Raw genomic sequence first — 21,932 nt, 5'->3', positions numbered from 1 at the left:
CTCTGCCTATCTTTGTACTTATACAGTTGTGCTGTTTCAGCATCTGAGCAACTCGTACTTAATTCACCACCTCTATTTTCCTGCGAGGTAAAAAAAGGAATTATCCTTATTTCATTAATAGCAACATGAAATGACTCACCCAGGCAGAGAGCAAGGAACTGAGCCCTAAATTCATACAAAACCTGACTCTTTCTAGCCTGTCCGACTAACCTCTACCTTCTGAGGCTCTAAAAAATACTCATAAAACACATAGTTACCCCAAAACAAAATAAAATCTATATAGGCCCCCTCTCAGCATAAAGCAGGCATGACAGACGCTCGACAACTTACATGACTTTGCAGAAGGAAAGCTTTTTCCTCAGCGAAGATACATGCAGATGGCAGACCTGCTTCACTGCTGTCCTGCAGGATGCCTTTTCAGGGTATGGGTTCTGGACCATGGCAGTACTTCACAACGCACAAGCCAACAGCAGTACTCACACCTCAAGAAAAAGAATTGCTAGAGAACACAGAATGCATCTGCCAGCAGCAGGACAAAATTCTCAGTCTTCTCTGAAAAGACCTGAGGGTTGGAGCATGGTCCTTGGAAATCCATCACTGAGAAGCTTAACTCCGCTAGCAGCACCCCCTGGTACCATCTTGTACAGTAAGAGCAGGCATGCAGTTAAAATCTTTGCTATACCTAGTCCAGATTTCAGCCATCCTCAGTTATGTATTCCGCTCCATTTTTTTTATCCCAGAGTCAACTTAGCAACTCAGCAAGCCTTTACTTTTGGCTGGAGTAGCTTCTTTCAGCACTTTGCCAGATGTACTGAGGTTGGTACAGATTCTCACTTGCTCTCTCCTCTAATCCTTCAAGTGCAGCAGAGGCTCCTTCTGCCTGTGATAGCAGAGGCAGCATGCCAAGAGAAGGTGCACCTTCCAGTACATGCCACGTGGTTTCTCACTCTCCCCTCTTCTGCCCTACTCCGCTCAGCTTTTGTCACAATTTACAGGCCTGCTGAAACCCTGGGTGGTTGTGGTTTTGTTTGGGTTTTTGGGGGATTTAAGAGCTGCTGTACAATAGTCAATTGATCAAGTGAACAGAACTGCCTGTAGTTCTTTGTAACAGAAGCAGAGAGCCCCATAACTGTGGGTGGAGGACTTCTTGTTAGCGGTCAAAAATACCACCATAAGATCAGCAAGACAGACCCTCCTCATTCAATTTTCAAGGGTCTAGCAGATTCAAGATGCCTCAGAAACAACCTTCAACTTTGTTAATAGGAATATTAAATAGCAAGTTCTCAAACATTTTGTTAGCCTTCTCACTAATTCCTGTCCAGCTTCACAGCTTACATGAAACTCAAAATGTGTTTGAGTTGTTTTTTTGGTTAAGTTTCATGAGCACAAGCCACTGGTATCCAAAGGAAGACTATACCAATGGAGCCTCATGTAATTACATTAGCAAAGAAGAGAAAAAAACCCGAAGTGGCAAAGGCAATTTACTAGCCCTTGTATGGATTATTTAAGGATCAGTATCCTCCATGAAAACAGAACTTCTGTAATTTGTAATTAAGTCTAGGCAGCAGGAATATTGCAGGTCCCCAGTCAGAAAGGTCAGAAGGTTCACCATCACCCCAACTCTGCATAAACAGGCCTGAGATCTGATTGTGCTGTACCTAAAACACGTCAGTTCCAGACAGGAAGATATTAGCACCAGTCTAGAGGCTCCAGTTTAATCTAGATCTGAAACAGGCAGCCCTTCCAAATGACTCCCCTTCTCGCTATGCCCAGAAATCCCCCATCTGAGTATTAACAAAGCCTAACCCTGTTTAACCTATGAAATCCCAGACCAAATGGTATAACAGCATACATGAAATAGAGGAAGCCCAGGTATCCCCTAAGTACCCATCTGCTTTGCTGTCAGATTCTTTATTTCCTGGTTGGAAACGCCGATCCCCACTAGTCAATTACACCAGGCTCCGCAGCACCAGAGACTGGTAATTGGAATGAAACATATGGAGGAAAAGGTTAGCTACAACTACCAAGTACTAATTCTGAGCCAAACTCTGTTGGGATATTAATTAGCTCTTCAGGGTCAGGATGTTCTCTCAAGTGAGTCAATTCCTCAGATGCCTACTCAGCTGCTACTCAGTTCTTACTCAATCCATTGGCCTTTGACATCACAGTGGGGAGTCTGAGTTCGGTAAGCATTTGCCCTACTACACAGTTTGTAAGAAAGACCTCTGACCTCAGAGACAGCTTATGTGGAGTAACTGAGTAACAGACCTGAAACAATGCTCTTGTGAGGGACCATGCCCAGATACAAGCATGCAGCGTGGAAGACACCACATTCAGATGCTTCTTGTAACCCACTACGCAGCAGCACAAAGCAAGCCGTTCCCAAATCTCAGCATATGCCCCCTCCTGTGGGCTCACCATAACCCCCAGTCACAAGATCAGCCAAGTGAAATGCAACATAACTCCACTGTGCAATGCAGTAACAAAACAATGAGAATTTCAGAAACCAAAGTCCCAGTGCAACACTGGTCCCAAGGATGTTAGTAGGGAAACAGGCCTGCAGGAGCTGGCCTGGGATAGAAAGGCAGTAGTAGCTCAGGGCTCATAGTTCATGCACAACAGAAGAAATGAAATAGATTCAGGCTCAAAAGATGAACTACAAGATACAACAAAACTCTTAATCATACAGCTCTTAGCAAAGCAACAATAAATCATGCACAAAAATAAGCATTCATATTTCAACAGCTTTTGTGCCAATGCTGCAATTTGAAGCAGTCATTAATCAACCTAAAGAACAAGAAACTTAAGCTTCTTCTGGAACTGCATAGCAGTTCTCACCCAGCTGCTACACATGAGCTCTAGATACCTTAGGACTGTCACAACACATCAAAAGTAAAATACAGCAGCCAAGGTCAACATTGTCTTTGCTGAGGACAAGAACCACATACAAAATTTCACTTCTGTATTTGTAAAGATCAGAGCTGCTAATCAATACACAGCAAGTTTGATGAAGCTATCCGCACCAGCTACCAGTTTTGGGGAATGTGCCTCAAAAGAAAATGCAGGGTACTTGAGGAGTTGGATGCATTTGTCCCACAAGTTCTACTTTTAAGTAGAGAAAGAATGCATCTTTTTAGACATTGGTAAGACCAATGTAAATCACATTTCTTGTTAAATAACTCTGAGAAATACAGGGAAAATAAATAAGGACCTCAACCAGCCCAGCCCATGTAATTTCACTGAGCAGTTCCAGGTGTTCCCCCAATTCAGCCGTGAACAGACTTACCTGTCCTCACACATACGAGGGCTCAAGAACCGGGACGATTCATCATCGTGGCTGCTTTGCTGGCTGCTCTGCTGGCTGCTGTGGTATGAGACAAGAAAACAGAAGCAATTAGACAGATTTGTATAAGTCCCTACAAAACACCCTGGTTTAAAGCCAGAACAAGAAAAAATACAAGGTTCATATTTGGGAGTGCAAAGATAAAATAACAGAATACATTAAATTTATATCTGATTTACAACAGGCATGACTGGTTTGAAGCCTCTTAACCTCACTTAGTGACACTTAAGAACTTTCTGAAATACAAAAGTGGCCTTGCACATTGCCTGTACGCAGTTTCATCATGCCATCCCAGAACAGCTTCTTATAGCTTAACATTCAAATACCAAACCGCTGCATGAACTTTTACTAAGCACGAAGTGGCCAACACTAAATTTCTGGTGGAGAGTTGCATGCTGAGCCCACAAGATGTCACTCTGCCCCTTTAAATAGGTGTTTGGGGGGCGATTTTTTTTCCGTGTACATCTACTGTAGAGATTTCGCCTTATTCCCTTCTAGCAGCCTCCACCTGCTCCAGGAACTCATCAGGGTTCCTGCATCTCATTTCGATAGCTTCATTTCTTTGCAAGAATTTTCCTTCTGAGCAGTAGGGAGCTCTGATTCTGCCTTCAGGTAACAGACTGCAGCGCAAAGAGCAGATGTTCCTGGGCTAGCTTCAATCTACCTCGCCAGGGTACCACTGGCTATGGAGCCATGGCAACACAGCTTTAACACAAACTGCACAGTCCCACCTGGGGCACTCGGTACACTTGCCTGTGCACACAGGCTGTGCTAAAAATGCTGTGGCTTCACTGTTGGTAGGACCTAAACCATTCAAATAAAGCTAGTTCGGGTATGCTTTCGCATGCTCGCAATCACAGCTTCTACTGCACTGTCAACAGATCTGCACAGCACATTGCCCAAAAGGCACAGAAATGCAACTACCGTATTAAAATGGACTAAATTGTACCTTTTCATTCTTAAGAGCAATAATTCTCAGCTAGTTATATCTATTTTGGGGGGAAAACATAGTACCCAAAACACTGCAATAGGATTTTTCCATGAAGTCTACTTGTCCATTGGTTGTTGTTTCTTTTTTACCTGGCCTTGACCTTTTTAACCACTATAAGGAGGATCCTATCTCTTGGAAGAAAACACTTGCTTCTGCTGTGCAAGAACGATTCCCTAACTTCTCTTTCCATTTCAGCAATACTCCCTGTCCCTCTTTAAACCAATTTCTCAAAAAAAAAAAAAATTAACAGAATTTTTTTTCTTCTCTAGATGTACTCTATGCTTACATAAAGAAATTATGGCTATTCTTAACTGACACCTACTAACCCTTTACAACTCAACTACAGAAAGGATACTTCAAAAGGTAACAAGTATATTGACTTGAATAAATTAAGTCCCATGCAAAAAAAGGATTACTTTTACCATTGCAGAATATTAACAGAGAAAATACTTGAAAAGGTTAGGAGTTTATCTATAATCTTGTCTTCATACTTCCAAGGAATGACAAAATACAGCCAAGCAGGCAGGGGAGGAACTAGAACCATCAAGTTCCTCAGTGACACGATGAGAACTACACACTCTGGTACTAAAAAGCATTTCTTCAGCAAATCTGTATAAATAAATGGCTCTAACAAGCCTCCATGTTCACTTTTTAGGGATCCAAACTCCTAAAATGCCTGTCCTTCCTACAAAGTATTCTTCTAATTAGTTTGTTTTCCTGGACAACTGTTCACAAGTTTTAAGGTGAGCATATCACAGTCCTTTAACGTGACCATTTTTACTCTTAAAAAAAAGAGACAGAGAGAAGGGGAGGGACTTTCTCTTCCCCCTTGAGATCAGAGTTTTTGCCAAAGAAGTTTGCAGTTTGAAAAGAAAAAAGCCAGCGAGTCATTTTCATGTAATATTTTCATCAACCACCTTCATTTCAACCAGCTGCTTCTCTGAGATCTTCAAGGACTCCATCTTATTGAACATGACCTTTCTGAAAAACACAATAGCTGTCTTGGGGACCCACTTAGCATTTGAGACACCACGCACACCTGGCACTGTCCACTATTTTTGCTTCCTGTTCAGAACATGAGGCAGAAATCTGTTCCTTACTGTTAAGATAAAAAGGGGAGCAGACTGAAGCTTTCAGAAGAAACTAATTCGTGATTGATATTTACAAAATCGTCGAATAATATAGAAACTAGCCTTTGAGGTTAGCATACAAAACCACAAGAATCACATAATATTTATGACTTTCAGCTACAGATTTAAAGTACACGCGTTGCGCAGAAGTCATAGGCATGCATCTTGTGCAGGCACACACACGCAACCCCATAGAGCATACTTTGCTTTTTTTCCCCATTGCACAGTATAGAGTTTTACCATCAGAGCCAAGACAGGCAAATATTTTTGCAAAAGCCTCTCAGCAAAGGGACAGCTTCAATTTTCTGCTCCCACACCCACATACTTAGTCATTCTTAAGTGTCTCATTGTAGAAAGGACAATCAGAGAATAAGAATTCTATATTGGCTTCAAGCTATAAATCAACAGCTGGGTAAGAGCAATATACCTCAAAAAGCAAATAAACATCTTTCCTGTACTGCTGAGCTTAATTAAGGCCCAGTGAACTGGTCTGGAAAGAGCTCAAGAGGAACCACATTTTCCCTCCTAATTCAAAGGAATTATATCACCCTTCTGATAGGAGAAAGCATGGCAGGAACTATTTCTGTAACTACTCGTTTCTTCATTAAAAACCCTCCCACAAAACTTTGCCATATCAATTCAGATCAAGCAGATATATCAACACTTACCAAAGGAGAAATCCCAATATATCACAACCTAATAATAGCACCTGCAATGCTGGTAACCCCATGTGAAAGTTTACTTTTGGACAGCTATACAAGACGAACCTTAGATCTTTTCACGCTCACCCACCCATCACTAAAACTCTCATGCAGGAAGCCCTCCAAATCAAGGTTTAAAATTTAAAGGAATCCAGATATTGCAACACATTGCAATACAACACCTTACCCCATTGTCACATATGAACACCAGATTACAAGCAATGAAAACAAACTCAGACCAGGAGAGAGAAATTAGTTTTTACCCACTTGTCTATTTGGTGGTATTCAACATGAGCTATGTTTCACTACAACAGTGTTTTGCATGGAAGCTTTGCAAAAGTTTGTGAGCTTTTCACACAAAGAAAATCATTACAACATTCTGAATATTAGACAGTGCAGCTGTTCAATTCCCTAAAACGTACAGAGCAGTTGAAATGCAAAGCCTATTGTTTTATTACGCTTTTCAGTCCATTTTAAGTTGACCTGCTTTTAAGATGACAGTGTTCCTTTGAGATGGCGTAACAAGAAGTTACTGTTGTTATACTGGAGATAATATAAGGAGGTAAGAAAGGTATGATTTGTACTGAAGAGTAATGGGGGGAAGATTTTAAGATACAGTCACGTCAGTTTTGTATCTATAGAGAAGGCCAAGAGCTGGTTAAAAAAAAATCTCAAGAAATCAGCAAAACAAGCTTATCTCATTCCAAATCTCACCAATAATAAACTTGATTTTGGACAAGGCTTAAATTTTCAGGTACAGAGGCCCAGTGTGTCCCTTTCTCTCCTATAATTTCAAAGACACTAAACATAACTTTAAGGCTTATCCCCTGTAGTTTTCCCTCAATTCTCATGCAAACACTCAGACTCATAACATTACTTACTACTTCAGAAACTAATGAAGAGTTTTAAATACAGATTAACCATGCCTTTTAACAATTACATCTTTGAAGAGTTTACTTCCACCGCTCCTCCATCTCACTGCTCCCAAATACAAAAGAAACATTTTTCAACTGACTGAAAAACAGGTGTTCTGATCACACACCACTTTGTTCGAATCTGGAGATGAAAAACAAAAATCAATTTTGCACTATTTGCAAGACTTCTGTATAATGAAGAAAAATAAGAGTCAATTTTGCAGTGGAAGAAGCTCTATACAGTTTGAACAGCAGCAGTGTATCTTGATAGGTGTACAAAGGAAAACGGATCCTCAAACATCTTCAAAATCGAATTTGTGTTGTGTTCTATTTCTTATTTTCTTAACGATATCAACTCAGTTGCCAGTTCATCTTTCCACCACATCAGAAGACCCAACCACCACTCTTCTACAGAAAAAACACATTCCTAAGAACGCTTGTTCTGTTACCTTTCTTTTCCACCATATGTAATTTGTTACAAGTCTTAAACAGTTTTTATTGACTTCATGGCCCACATACACACACATACGTAGATGAACAGTCACAAAACAGTTACACAAAAGAATCATCTTTTCCAAATCTTGCCAGAAGTGAATGAACCAGACTGCTGGCACTAAAAAAAGTTCAAAACCTGCTTTTGTGTCTTAAATATTTAAAGATTTCTCTCCCACTTGTTCTTGAGAAGTTATGAGCTATAAACTAGATTTTTGTACTATTCTTATCCTCCTGCCTTTTTTTTTTTTTTTTTAAGTCTCATTTTATTCCGAGATTTCACAGACTCGGAATGATAAGGCTGAGCCAAGATCTCTTATTTTATGCATGAACAGGCTTTTCAAGCTAAGCAAGCCTTCTACTAGAAGATATTCATCCAGATTTCACAAAGTTCAGACACTTGGGCCAATGTTTGCACACTAGGAGCCTTCTGGGACTTCTATACCCTCCAGATGTGGGTGATAAGTCCACCATACTTTTCTTTCCGCAGGTGTGCTGGGCAGATCTTTATTCAGAGAAAATTTTTTCAACAATGGGGCAAGCAAAGAAATGGGAAAGAAATGGCTGTATCCTCAAAGATAGAATCAGTTAATGAGTTTGGAGAATTATTCATAAAACTCTGTGGCCTTCAGAAGACTATCGTTATCCACAGCTATTAGCGAAACTTCCAGGTCTAAACCCAGATGAATATTTTGTATTCATTTTGCTTAATTAATCGCTGTATTCATAAGGCTTTGTGTTCAAGTATTAACCATTTCAAAAAGGAGAATAATAGACATTGACAATCAGGTATACGTATATTCTTCAATTGCTTTCAGCAACTGTGGCGACAGTTTTTGGAACTAAAAGCTACTACTTACAAAATCTCACAATACATGAATGTTGTCATCAACAGATTTGGGAACTAGAAGATATGCAGATAATCAATAGAACAGTGGACTTGCATCAAGGTTTCTGTTCAAATTTACAAAGCTTTTCAAGTATTTGAACTAAAGAGTTCTTTTCATTCTCACAGCTACAAACATAAAGACTTGAATCTACCTGCGTTAAAATATATCACAAAATAATTAGGATGTCTGAAGAACTGCCACCAGAAAGAGTATGGCAGTACCAGTATCTGGTGTGAGTTATGGTTACTTCCAAGCTGGCAAAGAAATTAAATACATCATACCTTTTAAAGTATTTTTATATTGTCAAAATCCGTGTTATTTTAAGGCCAAATTCTTTTAATTAAGTCTAAAAGATTTGTGATTAAAATGGAGTATTTAAACAGTGGATTCCATGATGTGCAGCCTTCAGCTGAAAACTCTTCTGGTATGTGTGCTTGCCCATCCTTCCTTGGCAACATAAACACAGGATAATAAAACTAGATTGAACTTCAAGCCTCAAGTGTCAGAAGAGGAGGTCCCTTTGAGTGTTTTCCCACGGGGGCATTAGCAACCCGTCAAAGACAAAACAACAATTTTATCTTTCGATTTCACCTTGCTGCTCTGTCCATCCTTCCCAGAATGTAGCCCCCCCTCACGCTTCTCATGAAACAGCAGAAATAGACATCCCAGTTGCCTAACAACACCTCATTGTCCTTGGCAAATTAAATTCCTGTCATCAAAAGCACTGTGTTACTATGGTTGCATGGATACATAAATGACTGTGCCATTACAAATGTCAAGGAACTGCCAGGTGGAGGGGAAGGAGAAAGGAGCATAAGGGACATACATCGGAAATCACTGACCTAGGTTCCAAGGGGTAGTAGTCTCCCTCATCAAGAAGGGCTGTCCTTTGATAGATCTAAAGCTTTCAGTCTGTGAATTAAGAGCCAAAGCACCCTCAGTGATACAGCTTTCCCACAGGTGCTTCAAGTTCCCACTCTCAGCATACAGCTGTAAACAACTGTAAAGTTTTCAGGGGAAACATATCCTTAACACTGAAGGCAGCAAGCTAACATCAGGCTTTTTTAATAAAGTAAGGAAGATCCATGCTCAGCAAATTAACTGCTGAACTGATACCAAGCCCTCTGGGAGGCAGGTACCACAACATTTCCTAAATCACAGCACCCTTTCTGTTTACACAGCCCTGCTCCATCTAAGGACCGACTCGGAAGAGTTTCTTCAAAGAAATAGGAGGCAAGCACCCTGTTTCTGTGCACATTTCACTGAAGCTGAAACATGGATATGCAGAGGCAAGAGGAAAAGTAGTACCCAAGCTCAAGCAGCAAATCAGTGCAACAAATGGAAGGCAGAGCTGGAAGGTGAAGTTTCAAGTGCCTTTTTTAATCTATACTTAGAGTATGCACTACCTGGAGCCTAACATATTGCCAGCATTCCCAAGAACCAAAGGGGCACTTACTACTCCAGACATTCATATCTTTTTAATAACTCAGTTTCATTGATGGGAGGGATGTAAAGCAATGTTTACAGTCTAAACCCATTATTAATGATCAAAAAAGTAAGGGACAGTTGCATATATCATGTAGACCATCATCAAATCAGTAATAATTGTATCCTTTTCAGTCACATTTAGAGTTGGAGAGGCAGAGTGTGAATCTGTAGCAGAATCATCTTCTCTCCTTGCTGGAAAGGGTTACAAGGGGCAGGACAGGTAAGTTTCTTCTTCTCACTGCATTCATTTCATCAACATCATGTTCAACACGAACAACGGACATCTTGAATTTCAAAATAGAATCCAGTGGAAAACAACTGTGTTAATGAACACGATGGTTAATTGTTTAATACCATCAACAGGCACAGTGCCGTGTAAGACATGAAATTCAGTCAGTACAATGGTAAATATTTGCTGACTAGATAAGATCAACAGCATTTAAGTTCCAGGCTGTTTGTAAATCAGTTAATTTTGACACTCTTGTGTGACTGGTCATCCTAAACCACACAAACACTGAAAGGCAAATATTTAAAAAGAAAACCACAAACTGCACAAAGGCAGTAAGATTCAGAAAAAAAAAAGAAAAAAGAGCTGGTAGGATTCACAGCCACTTAGCACACATTATCATAAACAAATGACAAAAACCTGCAGTCACAGCAAACAGTACATCAGTACTCTTCATAAGAAATATGCATGCATCGGTTTAAAAAAAATTCAGTTCACTGGAAGCATAAATTAGGTCTCATTTGAACTTGCAGGTTCAAAAAGCAAAGAGACTACATTAACAGCTGAGTTGCACATTACATTAATAGCCATCATTCGTGCACTCTCACATTTCAGATTAGAAGAGATACCACATAAAATGGAAGTTTGTGCTTACGGACTTTCCAAAGCTACCAAAGGCAGAGAAGATGGGCTGTTTACTACAGAGATCTAAGTCCAAAAAACCCTACAACTTGTGCCATTTTTGCTTTGAAGACGCAATAGTACCAATACCAGCTAAATACTCAACTACGTATTCAAGTCCCAAATTCAATCCGTAGGATATTCACACGTCACTCACATTGTTTTCTGGAGAAAACAGAAGCAAAGTTTTACATATAGTTTAAAGGATTAACGAGGAGAGATGTAGTCCAAAAACTTGAGACAATATTAAAACATGTTAAAAAAATAATTTGTCAACACCTCTCTACACTTCAACACACACTACATCTGACATTTGTCGTCCCAAAAACCTCAATTAACAAACTCCAGCTCCAAGCAGAACATGAAAAAAGGCAACCCATTTGCCTGTTCCGTTAGGAAATCCCTACGGAGCTATCAGTTCCTCACACAAACCAGATTTTGACAAGAATTTTGTCAAAACTTGAAAAAGCAAAAGTGCACTCGTAACCCCAGCACACGCACACCTACCACTTCCTGCAGCAGCTTGCTACACTTCTACCAAAGGAGAAGCCCCACTTCTCCCCTGACTTAAAACTGAAACATGGAAGTTCATGAAAGCCAGAGAAACTGAGAACTACAGAATTTACAGTTACTCATTTTGGATCTTCTTTGAATTGCGTGGCATGAAGTGAACAAAACCTTAGTCCACCAAGCCTTTCCAGTCTTCTCTAATCATCAGCCGCAAAGGACTTTAACAGTTTTCTCTTCATCAAGTACTTTTTCTGAGGTTAGTAAATACTGCCACTAATATTATATAAAGACAGTCGTCTTCTTGGATTGCATTTCCATAATGTGAGAGGGTCTATAGCCTTGACTTTTGCAGCTTTTTGTTTTGTTGGGGGTTTTTTGTTTTGGTTTGGTTTTGTTTTTTTCCACATTTAGCAGTTACTTAGGGGAGAAAAATCATGTCACTGTCTCAGGCTGTCATGAGAGCTTTTTCCTCTAGAACACACCACAATATTTTTCCTAGGTGTGGAAGGAAGAAAAAGGTGAATGAAGCATTAATGTATTCCCAGAAACATTCAAAATTAATTTCTATTTTATTAAGGAAAGCAAAAGCATTATGAACTACTTGAAATCAAAGATTCATTTATTTTTATAAGAAAATTCAAAACAAGACACTTGTGCTAAAAATATTTACACATACGTTCCAACAAGTCACCAGTTCGCTGTTAACTGATGTATCTCACAAGGGTGACTAAGAGACTTCAGAAATGAACTTTTTTCTTAAGAAAAAAAAAATATTGAAATTTTACCTCTTTCTGCCACAGAACGTGAAGAGTAGCAGCCACAGAGCACATGGTTGAACAGTGCTAAAGATTTTCCTAATGTCATTTGTTTCATACTATCAGATAAGATAGGAAGATTGTCTGTAAAACCTCTATGGTTACGTGTCCAGCAGCTCAAGAAACCTCTGTCTCCTGAGCACGTACCCTTTTCTAAGATGAGATGAGATGAAATGCTTCCAATAATATACTTCATTTTTAACATCTTATGTTAGAGGCATTTTAGGACATAAGCAAGTCTTTCCCTTTAGCTGAACCTGTCATTTAGGACTTCAGTAAGTGTCAGTTTCCAGCAGAAGACCAAACTGAGTACATTTGTCTTACGAAATATCAAAAGCTACAGCACAATCTTTTCCCCACTGACCCAACAAAATCCACAGCAAGTTTTACATTCTTTGGAGCACCAACATTTTGCACTTCATTGTTAACTAGTCTGGATACTGTGATTGACCAAGTTTATCTTGAGGACAAACATTAACACAAGACAAACCGGGTGATCTTGGAGAGCTCGAGGGAGAGGGAGCTCTGGGAAGGGACTGCAGGCATCAGGACACCACAGCTTCCAGAACCTCCTGCAAAAGCAAATTCAGCAAGGAATAACAAGGGTAAAAGATGATTCAAACCTTTTACCACCCTTGGCATTCTGGCTTATTTCTTCTCACAGTAGGGGAGCACATTCAGATTACCACTAGTATGATATTTGCCCAGCATGAATGCCTCGCGTGAAACCGTTCAAGAACAAAAGAGTTACCATACTTCAACTATTGCCTAATGTACTGTTGTTGAGCATTCACAGAGGAGCCTATGTCAGGCAACAATAGTGCAGGGCCCACCTATTTACTCTCAGCTTCTGCCGGTAGCAAGGTGGAAGCACAGGACCTCAGTCCAATACTGATCTTAGGCCAAAAGAAGAGCACTACTGTAAGCCCAAGCGATCTACCCTCTCGGCAGTTCTCGCCTTACACATCAAAAATCACATGCAGTTCTGGAGATTACTAGCAAGGGTGGCTTTAAGAAATAAATAATAAATTAAAGCAGATACACTCCCACATCACCACATGAATAATGCGTGTTCATTACATGCATAGCAAAATGCCAACAGATTGCATCGACTAGCCTGTGAGGAAAGAAACATCATCATGCCTTAATAAAAAATTTGTGCACTTGTGTGCAGGGTTCATACTCTATAAAGCTGTATGCAGGTAAATAACGTCTATCATTACCTGAGTAGCAAATGATGGATGAAGAGTATAGGTAAGAAGCTACCTGCATCCCTTATAAAAATCATCCTATTTATCATCTGTATAGGCCCTCAGAGCACCAAACTTGTAGTTTGGGTCTTTGTGATTTTGTACAAGTTACAGGCAAACTCCTATCCCCGAGAAACGGCTTTTTCCCCGCTTTTTCAACCTTGAACAAAACTGTGTCATAGGCAAGCAAAGCTCTTACATGCCATCTCTGCTGTTTAATGAAAAGAAATAAACAGTCTCTTCTGCTCTCACTACAGCCATCTAACAGCTTTTAGAGCACCAGCAGGTAAACAAACCTTAAAATTATCCAGGCTGTTAAAAACTAACCGGTGATATAGATAAAACACTTTGTAGGCTGGAGATTCTAGATGAAAAAAGCAGCCAGCCTTCACCAGACCTGGAGCATTACAGACAGCATTTCCAGTCCTAAAAGCACTTGTTTATTCACTTGGATGCTTACTGTATGCTAATGGTCACAGAGCTATTGCTCTTGCTCAGGGGCATATGGAAAACACATGCATCATTGGAGTAAGTCAGCTGGTGCACAGTTTGCTCTCAACTACCAGCTTTCCTGGGAAAACCCTGCCATACAAACAGGCAGATATCACGCCACATGAAGGGGGTAAAGGTTACCGGACTCTAAAAAAGTTCCAACTGCTTGATAACAATTTAACTAGAAAGAGGGAGTGACTGGAAGCAAACTGCATTCATGTCTCTGGTGGGAACCTCATGCTGACGGCTGCCTCCTTTACCAGCTGAAATTTGGGAACCTGCATACTTAATAGGCACCTACACTCCTAGCAGATGTATGGCACACTGACCACATCAGGAATCCCTGTTACAATTAACCAGCTGGACGGTTCAAGCATCATCACTGTAGCTCAAACCCCAAGACAAGGCTTGGTGGAGAAACTGCTGGACAAAATGTTTCAGCCTTTACTCTAGTACAGTAGTCCCTGTTGCATTTAAACAAGGGACTAGTACAGTAAATCACATTACTAGCATCTGTTACAAACAGCAACAACATAATAAAACAGCAGCAAGAAAGAGCCAGTGCTCTAGATGACCCAGTCTAAAGTAGAGGAAGGTAAACAGGCAGTATCTACCCACTTGCAGAAAGCCAGCTTCCTGCCCTGCTATTTTAGAACAGGGTTTCACATATAACAGCTTTGGGGCACAGGAAGGTTTACCCCACAGCACTAGCTGCTAGTCTCTTGCAAATTAACGCCACAAAATCCTTTAGGGTTCATCACTCTTTCTGTGACTAACTCCCCACAGATTCTGCTTTCTCTGTGTTGTTTCCATGCCTGCTGAGTTTTGAAAGCCCAGCAATGATCTTTGCATTCTGCAAGCCCAGAGGCTCAGCGCAAAGTGACTGGCAAACTAGTTTTTGGTGTGTCGTGTCCCCCCCCGGACTAGAAAGGAAAAATTCAATGGGAAAGCATCATGTTTCCCATTGCAAAAGGGATAAGATTTGGAGCCTGCTACGTATGAAGAAAGGAGGTGCCATGCTGGCTGTGGTATGCTAATGCCACTTAATCCATCAACCACATCAACTTTTTTCCACTCACTGCTTCAAAAACATAACCAGGGTTAAGGCAGAAATGTCTTAGTGATGAATAAGCAGAAAGCTATCTGCATAGCCATGGAAATATCACGTGTACAAGAATGAACCAAGTTCTCTTACACATTTTCAGCTGAAAAGCCATCGTCTGTTGAACTTCATACACGAACGTTCTGATTCTGACACTTCAGCATATGCCCTGTGCATTATCTTTCTCCTGTTTTCTATAACTGAATCACTACTTGTGTCACCACAGTTAAGTGAAAATGAGTAATATTTCTCAACCAGAGATATTGTTCAATGGTAACTTTTTAAGAGAGGGATTATCAAATCCTTGATGGCATGCGTTTATTGATGAAACTTCCTCAAAACTTAAAATCACAGACTGATCTTGCTAAAGGGACTTCGTGTGAGAAGAGTTACCACATAATCACAGTGAATATTAGTAGAAAAAAAGCTCTGTCCTATAAACACTCGAGCAACACAGCAGTCAGTGAGTCAATCTAGTATGTTGGGTGCAGAAACATATGGAAGTACAGCACATACTTTCAGGCATAAACCCACACAGAAGGCTGCATGGGAGTCGCAAAGCAACAAAAGAAAAATTGGCCCACACTAATATAAGGATTTATAATGCGCTAATTTCTCAGGGAAACTTTTCAAGTGTCTTGTGTATTTTGGGCCGTCAGGAAAGATAGATTATTCCACTCTCCCATTAAAGGTAAACTACACTGCCTGTTGTAGAGCCTGATTACATAAGGTATAGCTTTTTCTTCATGTGGCCACACAATAACTCCCTGGGCATTAATTTTCCTGTGTTGACAAGCTCTCGGGGGTCTTTATGAATTATTTGTCCCCTTTTGAGCCAAAGGACTGAGTGATTCCCAAGTCTGTAAAGCAGCCAAGAGCTGAACGCAGACATCTTGACACGCAGACCCACGTACTAGCCGCAAGGCTACCTTGTTTCTCCATTGTCCTCACATTCTCCTAATAGCAGCTAATGAAGGAAGGATTTCGGAGAACATCTCAGTGGTAGGAATGAACATCACCAAAAAAAACCACTGACAAAGATTTGGCATCATCACTCCCTGTCCTGGTAATCCCAGCAGAGAAGTCACCTCCTCTCTCTCAAGGGTCTCTGCAGGACATCTTAATGAAGTTAAGTCTGATCACCCACTCTTTCAGGACAGCCTCCCTCACTCAGAAGCAAGTTCTTTTCACTGGCTCTGTATTACCTGTAGGAGGTACGCAGAGAACCGTGAGCAAGGACAGATCCTAGCGCTGCCGTTTCTAACGTGCCTACTGTTTGCACATAAGGATTAGGCCATTTGGTCTGGCATCAGCAAGTCCAATCAACTTACATGACCCCTTCCAGCCAATAGGCAAAGACAAAGTCCCAGGGAAAAGCACGCGAAAATTACTAGGGGAACAACAGACCCTACCTACCCATTGTGAACAGGCTCTTCTTGGAAGCAGGGGAGGGCGAGCGGCCAAAAAACATACCTGCTCTCACTGTATTCCTTCTTCTCTCTCACACGCAGCCACTTCCGAAGGAGGAAGCGCTTGCGCCGCGGGGAGGCACTGGGTGTGGAGCAGTTGGACCAGGGAGTGTCCTCATCACTGGAAGGGGTGATTTCAATGGATGGGAGCTGCAGGTATTCCTTGCTGGAGGAAGGAGAATCCTGATACCTGCTGGCCTCCAGGCTCTGCTCCTGCACTTTCTTCATCCGCCTCATCTTGAAGCGCTTCCTGCGCAGGGTTGGGGTGGACGAACTGGACCAGGCACGGCCACCTTCCACCACCTGCTGCTCTGGGACTTGCAGTGCTGGGAGCTGCAGGGTTTCTGTCATATTGGCAGCTGGCATCAGATGCCCTTTCTCTTTCTGCTCCCACCCCCAGGCACAGTAGCTCTGATCTCGGTGTAAACCACACCACAAAACCACAACTTGCCTTCCTCCTTCCTCACCCAGTCCAGTACTGCCCTCCCTCTCAAGCAGGCAACCTCATGTTCTTCACGTGCTTTCATTTAACAAACAGCAGGGTGGGGAGAGGATGTTCGGGACACAGACATGCCACAAGGGAAGCCAGTTTCAAGTTTCTTTTCTGCTTCTCCTCTCAACAAAACGAAGTCCCTCCCCTGCCTGGTCTGTCTCAAAGCAGTAGGTTTAGCACCGAGACAAGGGTTGCCAGCAACAGCTTGGCTCACTTTCAGCTTCCTCCCCACCTCCCCTTTGCCTTCTGTCCTTTTTTTGCCTAATGTTGGCTCAGGAAAGAAAAATCTCCTGGGGCTGCGCTAGGAAACTCAGCCGTGGTCTTCTCAAGAGACGAAGCAAGTATGGAGTGGAGCGGCGTGGAGCTGTGAGGAGGTCAGAGAGAGAAACAAAGAGAGGGAGGGAAGCAACAATACTAGATAAAAATCAGGAGAAAGAGTAGGAGGAGCAGCATGTTCTTTTTCTGTAGCGGGTAAGACATACGCAGGCAGCTGTTGCAAGTGTAACTGCACTCTTAATCCCAAGAGACAGGGTTTATATTACCAAATATGCTGCCGCTACAAATCAACCGAATGAAAAAAGGTAAGAAGGGGTAATAGCCTTCTGTAGAAGCCAATTGGACAGGCTTTCCCCTTGTCCCACCTTCCTGCTCAGCCAGCCCGCCCCATGGAGGGAGGAAGAGTGCAAACTTGGACTTACAGCCTTCTTTCACAAATTTTTCTTTTTTTTTTTGTCCCCATTGACTGCTCACAGAGAAGGCAAAGAAGGAGAGGGACTGAGGAATAGTGAAAAAGGCAGTAGCAGCAGGTGGCATCAGAACTGGGAGGCTGGTTGGTTTTTTAGCTCAGGTTCACATGAGTGAAAGCCGATAAAAGTTCTTGGAGGGCAGCACTGCTTCCAAAATGACAGTGGATGATGGATGGTCTCAGGTCCAGGAACCAACAAACACACCACATAAAGACAATTAGACATGCAGAACAGATTTTAGACCAGGAAAGACACACACTACATGGAAGATTCCCAGGCATTTAACACGCTAAGAAAGCTCTACCAATGGTCAAGCACCGGGAGGAACAGCAGCCTCGGGACAAGCGTTACAAAATTCTGGCAATGAAACCAAATGAGGAAAAACAGCGTGACAGATTCTCTATCAAGATCCCCTGACTTTCACTGAATGCTCCTGAATGAAGCTGTATTTTCAAGTGGAAAAGTGACAGAAAACTTAAAGAATTTAAGGGAGTAACTACAATTCAGCTATGCAAATTTCGAGTGTGCTGTAAAAAAAATAATCTCTAAACCAACCTTACACAGCTTTAGTTTTCATTGTTCAACAGCCTGAACCTTTAAAAATATTTGTTTCAAGTTAGAAAATATTTGTCAACCCAAATCAAAATAGTTTCTTGCATGGACTGCCTCTGTTTTGTTTGAAAATAAACTTCACAAGAACTTTGAACATCAAAAAACTGTCATCTAGGACACAGATAACTAAACATGTCAGAAAAGGAAGATTTATAACAGCAGGAACAAAGGGGAAGGAAACATTTTCATCTGTTGTGTTTTGTTTTTAAATCTTCAGTTGCTATATTCTACTTTGTTGTACTGTCCTTTTTGCTCTGCTCATCCTGTAAGTTAATAGCTTGAGCAACTCTTCAAATCAATTTCTGGAGCTCCTGTTCACCTTGGTACCTATGCATCAGGTGCGCACATACAATCAGAATGCCTTCTACAAACATCCAATTAAATGAAAAAGTCAAATAAAACAGTTTTTTTCCAAGTCCAAGAAACAAAAATCTACACATTAGCCAAAACACCAATATTCCATAATTGAAGACTTGCACAGGTAGCTGTACATCCTCTCTGCCTCTCAAGGTCTGACACCTTTTCTTCCTCCTCCACAATATGGAGAAACCTGAACCTGAGTACTTCAGCCACCTGTTGCCATGATTTCTATCACATCACCACACATTCCAAAGCCACCTGTACATAACATTACTGGCTACCTGTTAACACAGAAAATTAACTTTCATCTTCTTCCCATGGCATCTGGGAATCAAAACCCCACAATATCATTCCTAAATTTTAACTGAGGGTAAGTATGTGCAACTTCAGGGGAAGGGATTAGTAGCCCTTTGGAGGCTATCATAAAGAAGTTTTGCTCCATGTATTAATGAGCTTGATCTTCTGTGGAATCTTTTATCAACTACACAAGATTCTCATTTAATTGTAGAAATAAGTACAAATAAGAAGGGTCAAAGTTTGCAATTTGCATGCTTTCTTCAGTAATGAATTGCACAGTGGACGTTGCAAACCCTCAAAATCCCCACAGATGTTATCTAATTAATCAACAAGAGACTCATATCACACTGCTCTGGGCAATAGTAGCATTTGGTAATTACTTTCTTTGGCAAGGAAGAACTGGCCCTTTCACCGGTCTGCTTTTTGTTGCCATGGCCATGCCAGTACAATTTCTTCACCCTCAGCCACACTGAACACTAGTGGAATTCACTTCAGCAAGACAAGGGACCCCTTCACACATACAAAATGGAAAAATTATTCTCTCAGGCTGTGCCATGAGACTCCTTCCACTTAGGCCAGGGTACACATGCATGGGGACTATCCCTTTAATTCCAAGTACTTCACTGATTAGTAAGCAACACTTATTTGCACTCCAACATTCTCAGCACATTTTTATTTTGGAGAGAGGATGCTGACCACCTGTCTGATGCTCTTAGAAAAAAGAGAAGCTATGTAATGAGAGACAGCTCAAACACCTGACCCACAAAGTGAAAAATACCAGCCACATTCAAGCACTATTTCTGTGCAAATCACAAGAGCACAATTTGACTGCTTCCATGAGAGCCTCTGTGTTGCTAGATCCTTGTTTAATGACTACTCCTGTAGTTTAATGATCCATCTAATGATGGATTCATTAGAGCAGCAAATGGTTGTCAATGCTTCAGGTTGATCAACAATCTCTCTGCTTTTCTCCTGCTCAAACATTCTGGGTTTTCCAGTGTCCTTAGAAAAGGACTTATGAATTAAGCAAAGAGGAAAGAAAAATCCTCTGACAAACTAAAAATTCCTTCCTTGAATGAAGACCATGAACTAATGCCAGTCCAGATTCCTTGGCAGTCCTTTCCATAATAGCTTTCACATGTGTTTAAGGGACAACAAAATGTCATCCCTGGTAGATGAATACAGAGTAGGAGATGGCACTGAGAGTACACTAAGAACACAATTTATCAATTCAAAGCAGTTATTTTTAAATACAGGAAATACATACAACTTATTCAGAAGACTAACAGAGTCACTCAGACACACAACGTCTGGCTACAGAAGCTCTGTCAGGTCAGGCAGGGAGATGACTGCACTGACAGACTTGGAAAAATGCAAGCCTTAACTTCCCAAACTCACCTTTTCCTACAGTTCAACAGCATATTTAACTTATATTCCCTTCTGTGCACACAGCTCAAAGTGGCAGCTTCTGCATGAGAAACCTGCCATGCCTACGGAGCAATCCCTGCTAGGTCAAAGCTCTGATTTTCAAATTCCAAAACTTGCATTTTTATTTTTTTTCCTGTGAAAATTCTAGAGTAATTTTGTGAGTTTAAACGAAAACCCAATATATCTATCTGCATTTACTTTTGTATTCCAACAGTCTTCTGCAAGAACAGTCGTGTTATCTTTGAAACTGGAACACTTCCTTACACTAGGACTTCAGCCATCCCTTCATCTTTGCCTATTAAATTAGAATGAGGCCTATTACAATTTGACATATGACAACTTGTGGATACATGCAAGGAACACATATTGGCTAGCCATTGTTACTTTACTTTAGTGCCCTACAGATCTGTCCCTTTAAATCATGCACTACCAACCAGCAGTTGCTATCATTTGAACATACACAGTCAATTTTATTTTGGATATGTGATACCGGATACCTGCATGTGTTGTTCTCTGAATCCCAAGGACTATGTTACAAGACAGATGACACAAATTTCACAGGCTGCAGGGCAAGAAATACCAGCAACAGGCTGACACCTCAGTGTATTACAAAGCAAGATAGAAGCACTCCTGTGGCCCATGCATTCCCCAGTTCTTCCCTGCTCAGTACAATATTTACTCAGGACTTGCCATGACCTCTTCTGCAAGCAGCCCAATTCAGAAAACAGCCTTGCACATTGTTTAGTGACCACAAATCCTGATTATTTGGGTTAAGCACTGTCTCAGCACCTCTTCCTTCATCTCCCAAAAAACATGCTGTGGAGGAACATAAATGCATTTTCACCCCAGAGGACTCAGGATGTCCCTTCCATGCCACCTGACCAAAGAACAGAACAGTTCTCATTGTAGTTTGACCAAAAATAATAGAAGTGCTTTCAATCAAGTCTCAAGTCAGTGAGAAATCAGCTTTTGGATAAATTGCATAAACTGGCCTCTGGCCTAAAATTTTAATATGTCTATCACTTTGGTCAATAATAATTGGCCTCCGAATTAAAATACAGGTGTATACATACTTGTAGTCACAGTGCAAAGCACAGCCTACACATGTGCTAAGTGCATTACAGAAGTTACCTGATCCAAAAACTAGGAGCAGTTAACTCTCAACTCCCACCAGAATCACGTCATTGTCATCACCAACAATGCGGGTAACATCGTGGGACATAAAGGGGTTGCAATAGGCTTAGCCACATTGTATGTAATCTCTCCTACAAAAGCCAAACAAAACTTGTGGAATATATGTTGTATGACATATAAGTTGCTGGCCATTTCAACAATACTTGAGGCTGAAAAGAACGCTGATCCCAACAGGGCTTTCTGCTTAGAGGTTAACCTATATCTGTTTGCACCTTCCCTTCCAAAAGAAATATTTCTAATGTCAGCAATAACCATTAAAGACTTCAGTCCGTGAATTCTTACAGAGAGTACCACGCGTAACTAGGCAT

General features: G+C 41.1%; 1 protein-coding gene across 12 annotated transcripts in view; it reads right to left on the bottom strand.

Moving 5' to 3' along the window:
• The window catches only part of GRAMD1B (GRAM domain containing 1B), a 143,160-nt gene that overhangs the window by 88,195 nt on the left and 33,033 nt on the right, over positions 1–21,932 (bottom strand). For 5 of the 12 annotated variants that reach the window (XM_069788092.1, XM_069788093.1, XM_069788095.1 and 2 more), the window contains exons 1-2: positions 16,499–17,332; positions 3,287–3,364 (exon numbers count right to left, since the gene is read on the bottom strand). In XM_069788092.1, coding sequence (XP_069644193.1) covers positions 3,287–3,364; positions 16,499–16,860 — 440 coding nt within the window. In that variant the 5' untranslated portion in view covers positions 16,861–17,332. Of the gene's footprint in view, positions 1–3,286; positions 3,365–16,498; positions 17,352–21,932 lie in introns of those variants that run through there. The other 7 variants (XM_069788097.1, XM_069788099.1, XM_069788101.1 and 4 more) reach the window with 4 other exon arrangements.

This window comes from Haliaeetus albicilla, chromosome 7 (assembly GCF_947461875.1).
Source record: "Haliaeetus albicilla chromosome 7, bHalAlb1.1, whole genome shotgun sequence".
In the NCBI taxonomy this organism is placed as follows: Eukaryota; Metazoa; Chordata; class Aves; order Accipitriformes; family Accipitridae; genus Haliaeetus; species Haliaeetus albicilla.
This window is presented reverse-complemented; position numbering and strand designations above follow the sequence as displayed.